Consider the following 17773-nt stretch of genomic DNA (forward strand, 5'->3'; position numbering starts at 1 on the left):
CAGCTAACTATTGGGCAAACCTACAAGGACATGGTAGGTCCCACCCCACTAGAGTAGTAATGCAGGTATGCTGGGAGCATGAAAGGGTTAAAAGTCAGAGTTTTGGATGGGTATGTGGTGCTATTGGAAAAGACTTGGGTTTGGAGGGTATGGAATTTGGTCCAACAGTTCCATGGCCAGTCAGACCACCTTGTTTGTTTTGGGAACCTATAGTGGACCTGCAGATATTAAATAGTCACTTAAAGAGTAGAGGGGAGGTGGATTTATGTGAAGTGTTTTGTAATAATCTGAATGAGGAGTTTAATGGGTATCTGGACATTTAAAAAGGTAGATGGGTCTAAACCCATACACAGATGGGTCTAAAGATCCTCAATCTGGGCAAACGGGGGCTGCATTCGGAATACCAAAAATGGGAATTAAGGTGCAGAAGAGACTGATCAAGTATCTGTATTTACAGTGGAGTTGATAGGTATCGGGTTGGCTCTACAGTGGGTAGAAGAAACAAGACCAGATAAAGTTATAATTTGCTCAGACTCTAGTGCAGTCCTAAAGAGTTTGCAATCATTTAAGTCACAATCAAGACAAGACATAATATATGAGGTACTAGAATGTTACACAAGGATTTCTCAGTTGGGAGTGAAGGTAAAATTTACATGGGTGCCAGCACATGTGGGGGTTAAAGGAAATTAAATAGTATATGGTTTGGCAAAACAAGCCAGTAAAAGAGAATATGTTGAAATATCAATCTCAATAAGTAAAGCAGAAGCTAAAACAAAAATTTGGATGGAAATTATGAAAAAGTGGCAGAGTAGTTGGGATAGAGAGGAGAAAGGGAGACATTTATACAGAATACAACAGAAGGTTGGGACAGGGAAGATCACTGGGAGGAATCGAAGGGAAGAAATCATTTTCAGGTTAAGGACTAGACATTGTGGGTTAAATAAGTGCTTACATATCTTAGGTAAGCATATATCAGGAAGATGTGAATTTTGTGAAAGTATTGAATCTGTTGAACATGTGGTACTTGAATGCCAAAAATATGAGAGAGAAAGGATAAAGATGAAAGAAAACATAAGGAATTTGGCGGTGCAAGGGAATTCACTTAAGGAACTTCTGGGGAAAACTTCAAATGATATTCATACTCATATATTTAGCTTCCTAAAGGACACTGGTATAGCAAATAGGATATAGAATACAGTTTTAGAAATCATTATTATTAATAATTAAAGGGGAGGGGGGAGAAGAGAGTTGGAAGTCCCTTCTAGTTACAGGCTAGTTTATCTCTGTCTAGCTCCGGTTCACACTCCAGTACAGTAGGTGGCGGTAATGCACCATTGAAGTTAGATGCCAACCGCCGTTAAACATCAAGGAAGAAGAAGAAGAAGCCCATCAGATAATGGCAAAATCAATGGTTTATAAAGGAAATGTTGAGTAGAAAAGACGCGAAGAGGACGAAAAAAGAAATTCGGTGAGTTTGGGGCTCATATTAGTTAATGCATTGCTATGCAGTCACATCTATATGGCTGTGCACACAACCGCGCACAGACAATCGCCATAACAGGCAGTTTTGCACACAATGGGTTAGAACAGCACACCCTCTTGTTGGCGAAACGTAGAAGGATCTACCACTGCACGAGTGAGAGTAAACAGACATATTCTTGTAGTCGTTTTTATCTCGGCTTCTCTTTCCTTCGTCGCTCAAATGATTTGAATGGACCTGCGAAGTGGGCTGTGTCTCAAAACCTAGTGATGATGATGTACATTCATAGACGGCAGATTTATCACATCAATAGCCACTTGTACTGGTTTCTTTGTATTGTACACCTTACCAAGACGACTACTACATTAATTTGTTACATGAGTGTTTCATCGCATTGGTTGCATTTACACAATTATTTTATCTAACAGTTCTAATTATAAGACCGTTAGTTGCAGTTTCATTGAGCACTGAGATTGCTGGTATAATCCAACAGCACTTTTCACTGTTTGTGTCACTCCATATGTAGGTATTGTATGTGTTGTGTGTGTTCCAGACAGGCTGTTAGTCTGTGCATTAGTGGTGGGGATTACAACTCTTTCTGTTGGTTACATTGATAGAGGAACCATTTTTTGAGTGAGTCATTGAATCAATTCGTTCATAAACACTGATTTATTTAGGAAGAAAACACCACAACTGTATTTTGCTCGGAGATGCAACGCTTAGATTATGCTTTAGCTTTGTTCAGAATTATCTTTGTTAGCGGAGCAAAATTTGAAAAGTATCTGTGGCAGTATGTCTGTAAAATTTATGTGCCTATAAGTACTATAACTGTAATCCACTTTTTAAATAGTTAGCCTGATTAAGTATCAAAGAATCAAAATGCATTTATTTCATAAAATTTGAAGGATTTACATTAAAATGTAGCATTCCTTTATAAAAAAACAAACAAACAAGTAGGTTTAAAGTGTCCATATTATGCTCATTTACAAGTTAAAGTTTATTTTTGGGGTCTTCTAGAATACATTTAGGCATACATGATTTAAAGTTAAAAAAAAAATATTTATTTATTTCACATTATTTTCTCATACTCTAACTGAAATGCTCTAACATACCCCCTGCCTGAAATGCTTTGTTTTAGTTCCTGTGTCTTTAAAGCCGCCATTCGGAAAAGCCTTCTTGTGATCTTGTCATGTTGCCAATTACATAAATCAGTTTAATTTTGTCAGTCTGTGTCAAAACATAAGAGTGTTTGTGTAAGGCCCACTTTATTGGAAGGCTGCTCAGATATCCTTAAGAAACTTAGATATGACTGGGCTTTATAGGCTCACTTCTTCCACCATGCTAATTATTGATCTTTACATGCTAACATGTCTAAAGAATCCAGAGTTATACAATTATACAGTGGTAAATTTTAGCATTTTTTTTTTGTTCAAAACTGTATGGTGCATTGTGACATTGGATGTGTATTTATGTTTTTAGTGTGTTCCTCTTATTTTTCTCAATTAACTTGCATACTTTTTGTCTATTTTAGCAGAGCTTTAGAGATCTGAATTCAATTTAACACATCAAAAGTTGAACAGCATGGAACTTGCTAATGACCCACTCTGTGAACCATCTGCTCCTGAAGCAAATCTGCACAATGAGCAGCTTTCACTTTCAGACCGCCTGTCTCCTGTGGAAGCACCATTAGATAGTATTGTACATGGAATAGAGGCTACAGAGGGCACAGAACGAAACAGTGGCCTTGAGTTGAAGCTGGGCCTCTATGTCCCGGCACCACCAATAATAGAGCCTGTTACCCCTGTAGAGGAAACAGTGGAGCATTGTGCACTTCCTGCAGCAACAGAAGAGGACAGCACACAACCTGAAGCCGTTAAAGAGGGGTGTTCAGATGAAACTGCCAACTTTGAAGGCTTTCACTGCAAAAATCAGACAAGTCTGGCTGAGTCGAGTTCGAATACTGTGACAGAAGTGGGATGTGAGCATGCATCCAATGAAACAAGCTCATCAGACTGTATGGCTGCAAGTTGTATGCCTGTAGAGCCCATAAGCTCAAATGAAACACCAAAAACTTGTGCCAATATTAAATCATCAACTGGAAGTACAGTAGACGATGCCGACAGAAAGAACATCCCTCCAAAGAAGGACAAATTTAACCCTTTGAAACTTGACATGGCCAAAGTAATACCTCTCACCTGTAAGTTGTTTGACTCTTATGTGTGTTTCCCCATAGCCTAGATGAAATATTGTTACGGCCCTCATATATTTACAAATGTCGGCATGAAACTGAAATTGATATTATTTTCTTAATGCATATTACTGGTCTTATTTTGAACGATTCATTCATGCATTTAATTTTTTTATAAATTTTTAATAAAATTGTCATAACTTGCTCTTTTTTTTATTTGATATGACTCACTTTTCTAATATGCATTGTTTTGTTTTTAATACCAACTTCTAGCATACCAGCTCTCACTGCAGTGCATAGAATGTCACATCATCTTCAGTGACTCCAAAAGCAAAGAACGGCACCTTAAAATGAGCCACCCTGCAGAATATCAGCAATGCATGCTGGGAGATGCTCTCTTTACTTGCTATGTTTGTGATCAGCATTTCACCACCTCCACAGAGCTTATGGCCCATCAACGCACACACACGGGTAACGAGCGGTTTAAGTGCCCGTTTTGTAGTGAAGCCTTCTACCGATCCTGTGAACTAACAAGTCACAAAAAAAAATGTCACTTCAGCAAACATGGATACACCTGCTCAGAGTGTGGCAAGCCTTTCAAAACCTTTACTTTGCTCAGATACCACCAACGGGTACACACAGAGGAAAAGCCTTTTGTTTGCATGTACAAACAATGTGGTAGAAAGTTTTCTGCATCCAAGTCTCTTCAGCACCACTTAGAAAAACATCAGAAAGAAGATAACCAGACAAATGCTTCAACCACCACAAAGAAAAAGAGGGATAAAGGTAAATGACCAAAACCTTAAAACACTAAAAAGACATCAAAGATAATCTCATATCCAATATCTGCTGATATATACTATACCAATAACTTAAATTCTAATATCTGCTGATAACCAATATGGTACCAATAAATTGTGCATCCTTATATTATACTGTGCTTTCATCACTCACTTTAAAGATCAAATATGATTAGAAGGATGAAAATGGATCCTCTTTAACAATTCAGTGTCATTGCAGATGTAAATGTTGCTGTGCTGACCATCTGATTTCTTTATACTTTTTATTTTTCTGCAGGAAAAAATGAGCGGAAATTCCCATGCTCACAGTGTGCTGCAGTCTTCAAGACTTCTAAAGCACAACTTCTTCACATCAGAAATAAACACTCTCAAGAGTCACAAAGTAGCACTGTGATGGTGCCACAACTAAAAGCACCTGGACCTGCTCTGACACAGCCCGCAAATGGACAACCACAGACTCTGATCATGGAAACTGTCGGACCAGCACCACATCAAATGGATAAGCTGGATCCTGAGCAAATTAAAAGGCTAATTGAGAAACTTGGAAATGTGCAGAAAGTGAATCAGTTGGTTATATTGCCTTTGCAGCCACAAAGCTTTGGGTCACCCCATCCACAGCCATTAATGCAACCATTGCATGTGAATTTTACTCAATCAGCCATTCAGCCAACACAATGTGAGAAATCTGACACAGACTCGTCAAAAACAGAGCAAATTAACCTTCAGTTGCCAGCAGAAATTGGAGATATGCAACAAAAGGTTCTGTCACAAGAGGAAAAAATTAGTTCATCAGAAAACTCAGAGACCCAATTAACAGCTGTTGAACTGACACAAACAGAAGTCCAAACGCAAATGGATGAAATTCACCTTGAACTTATACCGATACAGACTGAAACTTCTGTTTTGCTGGATCAAACACCTTTACAGGTTGAAGCACCACAGAATGATTCTGTTAATGAGATGGCACAAATAGCAGAGGAACATATTCCATTCACACAAGGCATTACAGCGTTGGAAACAAACAATGAACTACCTTTAATTCCTCAACCAGAAACTGCAAAGTCTCATCATGTGGAGGAGGACAATGTGCCAGTTGACACAGTAGCATTAGAGGAAACGGTTACCAATGTAGAGATGCCATGTCCTGCACAAATGCTAGATTCAACAGAATTGTCAGTGGAATCTGAGTCACTGGTGGTAATTGAACAGGGTGATATAGTCAAATTAAGTGAACCTCAAGAACTTCAGGAAATCCAAGCTCAAAAGGACCAAGCTAAATCAGAGAAAGAACCATCCTTGCCAATGGAACCACAATCTCAGCCTGATTCTCTCAACAGTGTGCAGAATGACAACGTAATTGACCTTCAACAAAGCTCTGTGCTTACACAAGACCAGACTAGAGCCAGCTTACAGGATTTCCCTTTTGTTCAGAAGAAACTTCCAACAAAGAAAAAAAGATCTAAGAAACAATTGGCTGACAAAATAGAGACTAAGGAAGCAAGTACAGTATGTGATTGTCAGGTAGCATCAACCAAGAAAGTTAATACTTCATCAAAAGTAATGACTAAAAAAAGAGAAAAGGCAAAGAACAAAAAGCTTGTTGTCAAATTTGGACCAAGTGAGAAGAAAAAATCCTCTAAACCGAAGGTAATAAAAACATCAAAAACCAAACAAAACCAGAACCAGCAAATTAGTGATCAAGACAAAGTTCCTATATTGTCTCAGCATGACAATAAACTGAATTTAAACCAAAAAGATCAAAAAGGAAAGGAGGTTGAAAGTCCTTCAGAAGCAGAAGTGAAGACAACTCTCACTAATTCATCAGACACTGTTTTGGCAGAACCAGAAGCAACACAACAAGTGAAACCCCAGAAGAGAAAAATGAAGAATCAAAACAATTTGGACAAGAAGGCAAACTCTGTCCAGGAGGCTCACCAAGATGAAGCACTGGTACCTGTACGAAAGAAAAAGAAGCAGGGAAAAAAATCTGAAGAGAAATGTCCCAAGAAACCCAAGGTTAGGAAGAAGAATAACCACAAATTACCCAAGCATAAAGTTACACAGGGTAAATCTAGCCATGATGTTACAGACCTGGCTCACATAGAGAAACAAGCTTTGCTCTTATTAAAAGGCCACAAGCAGCCTCAGCTGAAGGTGCATAAGTTGGATGCTACTGAACTCGAGAAATCACCCCCAAGCAAGTGTGATAAGGTACTGAAAAAAACAAAAAGTGCACCGATCAAATCCTTGAATATAGCACACCAAAAGAAAACAAAATCAGGTGAAAATAATTTGTTGGAGTATCAGGGAGAGCCCCTTTTATTTGAAATGCCCTCTGTTGAGAACAGCCCTGGTTCTGTGTCTACAAAGCCCAAAATTGTACGGAAACGCAAAGCTCCTACAAAGATAGACCAGGAAATTGCCTTGAGCCCCCCGTATTCTCAACTTACTCTTGGGTGCCAGGACTGTGGAAAGATGTTCTCAGAAGTGTCTGCTTTACAGGAACACATGGCATCCTGGCACTCAGCTGGAAAGGTGGCCTTCCCAGATGAGACATTTGATGTTGCTAAAAAACGAGTCATAAGACCTGGTCCTAATGAAAAATGCATTTTACCTAATGTCTTTGAAATTCAGGTTGCAACAGATTGGGACATGGAGACTGAGGTGGGGGAGATTGTGGGAGAAAGACTGTCATTCCCAGCGTTAAGTCCGTCTCCTTCTTTGACACTTGCTTCTGGTGGTGTTGAAGGAAAGGAACAAGGAGGAGTCAAAGATTTTGAAGGAATTGTTTCTGGACTTGAGCAGCCTCCTGAGCAAAATCCTTTAGAAGTTTGCGAGATTCCCTCCCAGGCTTCAACCCTAGCCTTAGGCAAAAGTATTGTGACCCAGGAGCACACAAAAAATACTAGTGAGAATGGGTCAGAAAAAGCACAGAGTAATGGGGTCAGGTCTATCACAGAAACATCTTGCGCTGAACTCAAAGATGCAGCGGAGGAAGAAATTAAAGAAGAACTTCCTTCAGATGTTAATTTAGTCATGGTTGGTGAAAAAAATGTGGAAGAGAACCATAACACTCAGATAAATAATGTTTCAGGTGACTCTCAAGAGCTTAAAAATGAAGTGCGCAATCTAGGTTCTCAGGCTCACGAGTCTGCAAAAGATGCCAGTGTAATATTGACTCAAAATGTTCTTACTGAACCAGAGATAAAGCAAGAAGAAGAGGAGGTACTTGTACGTAGAGTTGATGATCATAAAAGAGTGATGGGAGAAAATTCTGCAACAAGAGGTAAGAAAGGAGTTGGAAAAAGCCGTAGCAAGAGACCGCTTGGAAGAAGAACTAGCACAGAAAACAGAAGTAAAAAGGACATTGAAGGAAATAAGGATCCACAAGAATGCCACGTTCTCTATCATCTGTGTATACTTGATACTCTGGAGGGAAAGAACAAAGAAAAGGACAAGAATGGAGTTAATGCCTCTGAAACTTGTCAACCATTGTCTTCTGAGGAGGCTCCTGAGGAACAGGTTGTTTTTGAGTTGGATTCTGTTACCACAAGTGTAATGGATATTGTAAACTCTGGAGACAGTTCGTTTGAAGAATCTAGAGAGCTGGTTCGAGACGGCAGCTCACCTGGAATCATACTGGAAAAATTCTTGACTGCTCGGGAGAGAAATATGGAAAATCCAAACACCCAAAGTCGGATTAGGGTAGTGTTTTGCATGTTTTCCAGACTCTTCAGATGTTGTCCTTTAGCATTTGAGTATTGACTTTTAAAAAATCTTTTAAACCTTTTAGAGAGTATCGAGTATTTATTGTGTCAAGTAATGTATTATGTATCACATTTACCTAATGTTCTCATTAAAGGCAAACTCCTCGTTGGATACCAGTAAAGTGACTTCAGCTAACACATCAGCTGACGTGAAAATAGAAGAACGTTCTTCAAATCTGGCTCACCACAGTCTGATTTCTTCTGAGAGTGGTGCAATGCGTGGAGTACAAATGTTTTTTGTCAAAGCGGAAGACCACTTGACTACAAATGAGATGTTTCAGGCACTCCAGCCTGTGGATCATCAACGCGTTACATGTCAAGGTCAGTTTTAACCAAATTATTTAACTGAATAAATGTTAGTTTCTGTTCTAATACAGAATAGTTCAGAATCTAAGTACAGAATAGTTTAATTCTAATACAATAGTTGGTGCCGCTTGTCTGCAAAATAATTTTTTATTTATAGAAATGCTTTTTATTACCATTGATTCATTTATTTATGTCTATTTATTTGTGTTAATACAGCAGTATCAAGAAAATACATTTTACAAAAAGTTTTCTGGTGTACCCTTTCTGCAAAAATGTTGTTATTAAAACGTATTTTTTATTTATTGATATATTTATTTTTCCAAATTTGTGGAAAAAATACGTTTGTGTGTCTTTTTTTCATTTGTTTTATTCCTCTTTTAGATAAGACCAATTATACGAACAGAGATGGCACCTCCTCGGACTCTCATGTAGTACCCCTGCAGTCCTTCAGCAAGCAATGTATATTTTATCCTGTTAAGGAGGAAGAGAGGGAACATTTAATGGAGCCTTCTCAAGCGGATCAGACATTTTTGAATTCGGGGGAACTTGCAGGTGAGAGACAATGCTGGATTTTATAAGATATATATATAAGAAAAAAATGAGTAAATTTTTTTTTTTTATTAGTTAATTGCAATATTGAATACATATGTGTGTTTTTGTATGTCATCAGTAATCTGTCCCACCTATAACTTCTAAACTATAACACCTGTAGGGACTTCATCTGGAATTGAAGAATGTGAGGAAGTCAGGGTGGGTTCGGTACAAATGGACATGCAACATCTATACACAACATCTGAAGAGGGTAAATAAAAGAATAGGTAGTTTAAGGCTTTAAGGTGTAGTCTGTCCCGTGAGCTTAGTTTAAGAATGTGCTTTATTGTATTTGTAGGTGATGTTAGTGCTGAACAGCAGAGAACTCGAGGCTTTTTAGAATTCCTTTCGGAGAATTCAGACACGGATGATGCCGATAATGTCCACTCTGAACCAGAAGCTGAAACCATTGTGATGTCCTGTTACCATGGAATACAGAGTAATGGTACAGTACATCAAAATGGTGTAGAGAGATGTAGTCCAAGTGGCAGAACGTGAGTATTGTTGGCATAACATAAAATACTAGGTGTGCCAAATTACTGTTACTCAGCAGTCTTTAACAGCCATTTTTTCTCTGTTCTTTAGAAACGTGGGTGCCTCTCCAACAAGGCACACAGAACCAGAGAGGCAGCTCAACTGGAAGCCCATTAACTACTTCAATCAGTATTTTAGTTTGGACACGTGGAATGAAATTGCTGTTTGCACAAGGGAAACATCAAAACTGCCGAACCTTGTTACAGAAAAAGAGGTTGCACAGTATGTGGGAATCCACATTGCAATGGGAACTCTGAAGGTTAGTACATGACAACATTTGAAAAATGGGTCACTCCCAAAAGATGGTGACAAACATTGTCCTTGACATTTTAGTATTGGAAAAAGATTTGAAATAGTCAAGAAAATGCATAATTCTATAACTGTTTATTAAATAATATGATTTTGTTCGACTTTATATTGGTTTGCATGTTTTTATTACCATTATGTGAATTTGTCAAGTGAAAAAGTCACAAAAAAAAACTTGCACCATTTTTATGACATTTTTGTTATTTTTTGCTCATTTTGTTTTCTTGGGTTAAACATCAGTGCAAGGTTTAAAAAGTGTGCAAAACATAGAATAATAAATATGAGGTTATGTTGAAAAAATTAATTGCATTAAAAATGTCATTTATTTTGTCATGTTTAAAATATACAATGTATTGATTTTAGTCTAATCATTGGTATGTTTTAAGATGATATTGTCTCCATCTTATTGTTGTCTCTCTTTGTCATTTTTTTTTTTACCACAAAGTTTCCAAGCACAAAGCTCTACTGGGAAGATTGCACACGAGTACCTCTGATCTCTGATACCATGTCGGCTTCAAAATTCTGTGAGCTTACTCGTAAAGTGAAGCTGGCCAGTTCTGGTGGAGCTTCTGCGGGGACGAGTAGCGATCAGCAGTCTGAAGAAAGGAATAGAGACCAGCCAGAACAGAGTAATGAAGCTCACAGTAATGAGGCACATAATTGCACAAACTTAAAGACAGATCCTTTGTGGAAGGTAATGCCGTTGATAAGAAGAGTTCAAGACTGTTGTCGGGCACTGAAGCGACATGGAAACTATGGGGTCGACCAGTACCCCCTTCCTTTTCAAAGACGCCCAACCCATTCATTACTTCACACAGTTGTCATAAATGGTGGAGGGTTGGTTGTGGACTTCATCTTGAGTGTAGATGACTCCAATAGAGAAGATGTAGTTGAGAAAATGGTCTCTAGAGGTAAGGAGAGAAACGAAGGGATGGTGTTTCTTTGCAAACCAGAGCTTTCTACACCTTCTATGCTAGAGCATCTTTTAGCGGCTGGTGTGCAAAGCGCTGGCAAGGTTGGTGGGGCAAGAGGGCAAATAGGTGATGAGTTTGTGAGCTCGGATGGAAAACTCAAGCTTTTCAGATGTCATCATGGCTTTATCCTTTCGGCAGTGGTAAAGGAAAAACCTCGTTCAACATCTCTTGTCAGTGGCTTCGAGCGAGCAATTAAGGCTGCAAATCTTAACCGTGACTTGAGAAGTCTTTATCGCACACCCTGCACAAACTCGGCAGTCAGTGCTTGGCCGCAGTCTGTTCTCTGGGACTTGATCGATCTGGTTTTAGTAAATGCATGGATACAGTACAAGCAAGATTACAGTCATATTACAGATCTGTTATCACTTATGGCATTTCGTTTGGAGGTGGCCAAAGCATTGATTCTCTCCAGTGGTGTTGACGCACAAGACTCATCACCTCCCTGCCCTCCTGCTTCAAAACTACACAGTCCAGATACAAACTCGAGACCTTCTCAGGTTCTTGAGACCCCTTTGCCTGATGAACATACACGGTATGATGGCTTTGGACACTGGCCAGAGCAGCTGGCAGAGGGGGAGGAGGCCAGGAGGTGTCGATTCGGGGGCTGTGAGAGGACATCACGTGTGCGGTGTCTTAAATGCTGTGTGTTCCTGTGCATTTCTCGAAACCACAACTGCTTCCTGAAGTTTCACAGTCAGGGGTCTTCATGAGGCATACAGACTGTGCCCATTTTAACTTAAACTTTTACTCATTTACTTAAATAAGATGGTTAATCATTAAGTTATTGCTCATCTTGACTCAAAACAAATCCTGAACCATCCATATCTATTTTTGTCCAGGTTTTGTACTTGTGCAAATACTCAAATAAGCCCATTTGGATGTATAATGAATGTTATATTGTGATTGTTATATTTTCTTTTTATGTTGATACTGAAATGTTATTGTATTTTAAACCTAGCAAACATTAGAACGTGTCCCATGCATTGTTTGGTTTCTATTTCCTAAAAGGAAAAGTTAATTTTAGAATGTTATGTTTGATTCCAGCTCATTGTGCTTTGTAAAGGCATCTTCAATGTATTTGTATGAAATAAAAGCTTTTACATTTTATAGTATGATCTCAGTGTTGTGATGAACACTTTTATGCATTTATATCTAACCAGTTCAATTATAGAATAGTTTCTTTGCATATGCAATTATTTTATACAAGGGCCACACAATTAACAATGTTATCTCATTTTAGAAGCCATGAACTTATTTTGCATGACAAACAGGCCATCTCCATACCTGTTCTGCTTTTGGATGAACACAATGGAAAGTACAGCAGACGCCTTGGCACGTGATGCAGCTTTTTTTTTTAGTCTAACAGCGGGTCACTGACTACACGTTTGCGTCCCATTTATTTTCAAATGTATGTCTGGCTTATGCCTTTTCCCTCCAGGCAAAAGGGATATTCTCTTTAAGGTAAGAGTTCTGCTAAATTATTTTTAAGACTGAAATTTAAGTAACTTAAAATATAAATATTTCCCTCTTTTTGGGCTTTGTTTTTGGCCAGCGAACTTGGTTGTTAGTCTGCACCAAGTTTAACCTCGAACTCAGCAGTTGGCTAATGTAACAGCAGCTTAATACAAATATAAACGCATAGCTCCGTTCAAGCAGCTAAAGTTTTTATTTTTTTTAAAGCGGTTTCGATGCATCGGTAGTGGGACTGATTTCAACACATTAGGCAATGAGCTAGTTAGCTACATAGCATTGGTTTGGTTTCCAGAAGCTTAAGGCCCTGTAGGCCTCGTTAGCCGTTAGCTTTATTTAGCTTAGCATAGCTTAGTTAATGCGAACAAACGGCAGGCGGCTCTAAAACACGCGATTGGAGACGTTTGGTCTCCTAACCCCCTGTTTTCTAAAATGAAACCATATTTTTATATTATGAACCAAAATTTTAGGCTGCTGTGATGTTGAGTTCTTGGTGTGTGAAACAAAGGTATGGAAATATATGTTACTAAGCACGTCTGCTATGTTGTGTGTTTCAGTGGCTCAGGTGACTTTAACGTTACTTATTCAGCAGTGTGAAAACATATCTGAGAACTGATGTAGAAACGGTTTAGTTGCATCCTTATGTTATTTAATAATTTGAGTGGCGCTTTGTAAATGTATGACGGGTTTTTGTGTTACTTGCACACTGCAATACGTTTATACCGTACATATTTGTATAACGTTACATAGGCTAGATTGATTGACTATCGTCTCTTTTGTATTTACAGCAGGCGTACATTGAATTCTTAATCCCGCATAATGGACTCTAACATACTGAATATAGAGGAGATAGTAATGGCCGGAGGAGAGGCTGCTGCCCCTGCTGAACTGCCCTCTGAGAAGACAGAGGATACCTACACCACCACCATTCAGGAACATGCACCACCACCTGTCATTCAGTCATGTGAGTGTGAAGGAAAATCCTTGATTTCGTACTATAATCAATTATGGATAGACCCCCGGTTTAAATGTATGTTTCTCATGGGCACCTGTTGCATAAAGCTAGTGTTACGCCAGTTTTCAAATAGTGTAATGGTGAATGGTGTTTTTGCATTTTTTAAAAGCTGGGATGGAAAAATTCATCTTTTTTTTTTTTTTTTTTTTTTAAGTCTTGGGGAGTAAGATTAATAATAATAATAAAAAACAGGATTACTGAAATACCCCAGGATACATATATTAATGGATTAATAATATTGTGCTATACTTTATCACATTTCTAAAATCCTAAATCCTTTTTTCTTCTACTTTTATTTTAAGTTATACTTTTAAATGCTTTTTTAATGTCTGCTGTTTGCCCATTTTATACCTTGCTGTTACACTAGGTATATAGTTGTATTATAAACTTGTAATTAGCATTGTCTCCCATACTGGTGTTTAAGTTTGTCATTCTCTCTCTCTCTCTCTCTCTCTCTCTCTCTCTGCATTCAGACCAGCATGAAAGCCTGCAGTGTTTCCAATGTTTTATTACTTTCTGCAACTCAAAAGCCAAGGAAAGGCATATGAAGAAGAGTCATCGGGAAGAGTACAAACAGCAGCTTCAACAGGTTAGTTGAAGCATTACTTTGATAGCACCATTGCACATATCTCAGATTTTTTGGGATTCAGTCATTTACAGCATTCACAGTTTGATTTGAGTAGATATGGTCATACTTCTAGATAATATTATTACTAGATACTAGCACTGTTCTAGATGATGTTTGCTAGCATTTCTCGTGTTATAGTCTCCTTATGATTCTTGGTTTTGGTATTCCTCATTTGTAAGCAGCTTTGGATAAAAACATCTAAAATTAATAAATGTAACTGATCAAAACAAAATTAATATACATAATATTCAAAAAAAATATTAACCTTCTGCTTCAAACTCTAGAATGGTTTCTCAGTTTAGTTTGCTAGTATCAGTTCTCAAAATTGAGTGAGGATGTGTTGCTTTGTGTCTGTTGTTAAAGCGTTCTTCTAACGCCACTGAATTTCACAAAAGCTTGCAGATGTCCCTAGAGATGAGTGGATATATTTTTGTTGGTGCAAGCACTCCATTAACCCAAGTGAAATGACTAATAAAATAGGAAAGCAAAGAGAAACAGTGTTTACTCTATGTAAATCTTATTCTCACTGAATCTGAAAAACACCACTGGCTTCACTCTTTTACACTTGATTACATTTGTTTGGTGATTACATCCTTATTTTGTTGAGCTTCATTTATGAACTGCCAACAACATTTTCTGCAACAAAATCCTGAAGAGTTTCTTTACCTGTGTACCAAATACATGATTTTTCTGTCAAAATGACTGAAACTACTTGAATGATCTGTTAATGTTTTTAAATGACAGAAAATTCCTTAAACAACTGTCAGCTATTGTGGTGTCAGCTTTATTTGACAGACTTGGCAGACTGAAAGCTGTGAATTTGCCACCAGGTGAAAGATGCTTTTTCAGAGGAAGGAGCTGTTTCCACTGTGCTTCCCTTTTATTTTTAACATAGTGGATGCAACAGTTTGAACTGTTGTAGCGTGTTTGATCCTATGATAATACTTAAGTATGAGTTGCATGTGATTTATGCCACCATATAACTATTGTTTAACTAATACAATACACACACACACACACTTATATATATATATATATATATATATATATAACAATAAATAACCTAAGTCTAATTAAAAACATTGTGCTGAATGGATATTTTTAATGAAATACATTTAATTAAAAAAAAACTTGTGTGATGAATTCAAACATATTAAATTATATTTGTTTTAATTCATTGCTTCAATGTATATTCACAAACCTGTTGTCTTTGCATCAACAGTGTGATACTCTTTTCACATGCTATGTGTGCGATCGAACCTTCCCCTCCTCTGAGGAACTGACACAACATCAGTCGACCCACAACAAGGAGGACAAGCCCTTCAAATGTACACATTGCCAAGAATGTTTCCGCACATTCTCAGAGGCAAGAGGAGTTTTAAATGAATTTAAACAGAAAATGCTTGATTTGAGTATTAAGTATCTTAAGTTCTGCATAAAATTGTATTGTTCTAATTAATTGAGAAATTGATTACCAAAAATAGGCAATATACAGTTACTAAAAACGTTATGCCATTGTTATCGTAGTGTTTGAGAGCATGGCCAGCTATGTATTGTACACATGCCATGATTCTAATTGTAAGCCTATGTTTAATATTTCAACTTGTGCCACTTTCTTTCCACAAGTTAACAACACATCGGCGGCAAGTATGTCCAGAACGTCAGTTTGTTTGCAAAGAATGCAACGAGACATTTCGAAGCCCTGGACTTTTGCGTAACCATCGTTTGGCCCAGCACCCCGTGCCCATGGACGGAGAGGATGCAGAGGATTCCACTAAGACCTACCGATGTGGTAAATGTGGTAGGGGATTTGAAGAAGAGGCAGAGCTCCTGCAACATCAGGAGAACCATGCAGGCGACCGGCACTGCAACGGAAGTGCCGCCGTCAAACGTCGAGGGAGACCACCAAAAATGGAGGCCAGTGCAGCTGGTGAAAAGAAAGCAAAGCAAAAGAAGGAGGAAGAAGCAGAGGAGCCTGAGGAAACCAACTATTCAGAAGATGCTTCTGCAAAACCAGCCACAGCTGAAGGGAAGACAGGAGGAAGACGAGGACGCCCAGTCAAATCTACCCAGGAGCCCAAGGCAGAAGATGATAAAGCAGAAAAAGATGACAAGAAACCTGTTCCTCAGCCAGCTCTGCAGATCCCTTGCACTGAATGTGACCTCACTTTCCCCAGCCTAGCGCAGCTTCGAGCACATAAGAAAGAGAAGCACACGCAGCGCAAGCCTCACGCTTGTGGAGAGTGTGAGGAGAGTTTTAACCGACCTGAGCAGCTGGAGGCCCACATGGCAAGGGCACACAGTGCCGGCCGGCACACTTGCCCCACATGTGGAAAAAGCTTTGGCAGAGAAAGTAACCTGAAGGCTCATCAACAGAGTCATGGAAAAGAAGAGAAGCCAGTCGGAAAGAGATAATTCAGTTTGGGAGAATTTTGAGGGTGTATGTTAACCGAAGACTAATTCAATTTTAAAAATGTTGTGTATAGAAATGTAGGTGGGGACAGGGTTCACTTTAGATTTTAAGTTGTAACATAGTAGGGGATCCTTCAACTGTGTGACCCTTGAAATCAACACTATGTGAACATGTTATTTGAAAACTGGAAACCCAAAGGGTAGTGAGTTCACGGTTAACGAATGGTAACCATGTTTGGCTGCCTCATTGTATCTTGACATCTGTACATAGCTTTGGCATGGAAAAGATTCATACCTTGACTGAATTCTCATTTGTAGGGTAACCATGTTGTAACTTATACCATCAAGAGAAACCCACAGAAAAGCCTTATTATATTGTCTAAGGCTTCATATTGTTGTTTTCTTTATTTTTTGGAAATTTTTAAAGTCTTTTCTATGAATATAATGCGTTATTGTTTTTACATTATTTTTAGAAGTGTGTACAATGGTGAGTGGAAAGATTTACTAAATGATGTTTTCTGCCAAGATCTGACTAAATTTGATTTCAGATGTTTCCATTTTTTACAGGTATGACTTGACATTTGACTTGAACTTAAATGTTACCCACAACTGAGTTCTCTTGAGTAAAGTAAATGTCTCAATAATTAATTGAAAGTGTTTTATTATTATTATTTATGCTGCACCCTTAGAGAATTTCCATGATGGTGAATTATCGCTATCACAGATTAAAGTTTCTGCCTTTTTACCATACATCATTTTGGGGTAATGATATCATTTCTGCCTTATTGTGAAGCATTAAATGAAAAATCATTTAATATTATAATTTACATAATCATTTTGAACACAACTGCATTTGCTCTTAAAAAAGATCAGCTTGAACATCTGTTTCACAAGTTGAACAATATCTGTATCTATTTATTGTTCATGAAGATCGGGGAAAGTGGATATAGCTAAAAGTGCAATGGTCAGACTAAACTTTTCCCTTTCATTACATTTCCAGTTAGCCTTTGGTTAGCAAGCTCAGCATACTTAGAGTTAGAATAGAACTTAAGTGGTTAAGGAAAGCTTGTTTGATTAACTAGACCATGATTTCAGGACAGTGCGTTCATGGACAGGCATACGAATTTCCGTGACACTGAAAAGGCTGGCATCGTCTTCCTTTGAGCAAAACCATAGTAAACCCATACATTTACATTGGAAGAACAAGAAAGAATAATACCTCGAGGCAAAAAAATAAAAAATCCAGAGATGCATTTTTCTCGCATTGTAGATAAAATAATAATAAATAAAAAAAACCTGAAA

The 17773-nt window shown here is 38.1% G+C and overlaps 2 protein-coding genes across 5 annotated transcripts; both read left to right on the forward strand.

Moving 5' to 3' along the window:
- The first annotated feature begins 1357 nt into the window (after positions 1–1357).
- LOC107723481 (uncharacterized) lies at positions 1358–11994 on the forward strand. Of its 3 annotated transcripts, none has more exons than XM_016532121.1 (10): positions 1358–1468; positions 3012–3677; positions 3942–4454; positions 4746–8173; positions 8331–8556; positions 8923–9093; positions 9254–9343; positions 9431–9626; positions 9718–9925; positions 10418–11994. In XM_016532121.1, exons 2-10 carry the CDS (start codon positions 3062–3064, stop codon positions 11654–11656), a joined length of 6687 nt encoding a protein of 2228 aa, XP_016387607.1. In that variant the 5' UTR covers positions 1358–1468; positions 3012–3061; the 3' UTR covers positions 11657–11994. The 3 variants fall into 3 exon arrangements, with proteins under 3 accessions (XP_016387607.1, XP_016387608.1, XP_016387609.1); XM_016532122.1 differs by having other exon boundaries at positions 3015–3677; XM_016532123.1 differs by lacking the exons at positions 1358–1468; positions 3012–3677 and having other exon boundaries at positions 4076–4139; positions 4288–4454.
- Positions 11995–12309: 315 nt separating this feature from the next.
- LOC107723483 (oocyte zinc finger protein XlCOF28-like) lies at positions 12310–17218 on the forward strand. 2 transcript variants are annotated; one of them, XM_016532124.1, is made up of 5 exons: positions 12310–12407; positions 13205–13380; positions 13905–14020; positions 15282–15425; positions 15686–17217. In XM_016532124.1, exons 2-5 carry the CDS (start codon positions 13236–13238, stop codon positions 16472–16474), a joined length of 1194 nt encoding a protein of 397 aa, XP_016387610.1. In that variant the 5' UTR covers positions 12310–12407; positions 13205–13235; the 3' UTR covers positions 16475–17217. The 2 variants fall into 2 exon arrangements, with proteins under 2 accessions (XP_016387610.1, XP_016387611.1); XM_016532125.1 differs by lacking the exon at positions 12310–12407 and adding an exon at positions 12694–12924 and having other exon boundaries at positions 15686–17218.
- Positions 17219–17773: the final 555 nt, after the last annotated feature.

This window comes from Sinocyclocheilus rhinocerous, unplaced genomic scaffold, assembly GCF_001515625.1.
Source record: "Sinocyclocheilus rhinocerous isolate Xijiao unplaced genomic scaffold, SAMN03320098_v1.1 scaffold241, whole genome shotgun sequence".
Taxonomy (NCBI): Eukaryota; Metazoa; Chordata; class Actinopteri; order Cypriniformes; family Cyprinidae; genus Sinocyclocheilus; species Sinocyclocheilus rhinocerous.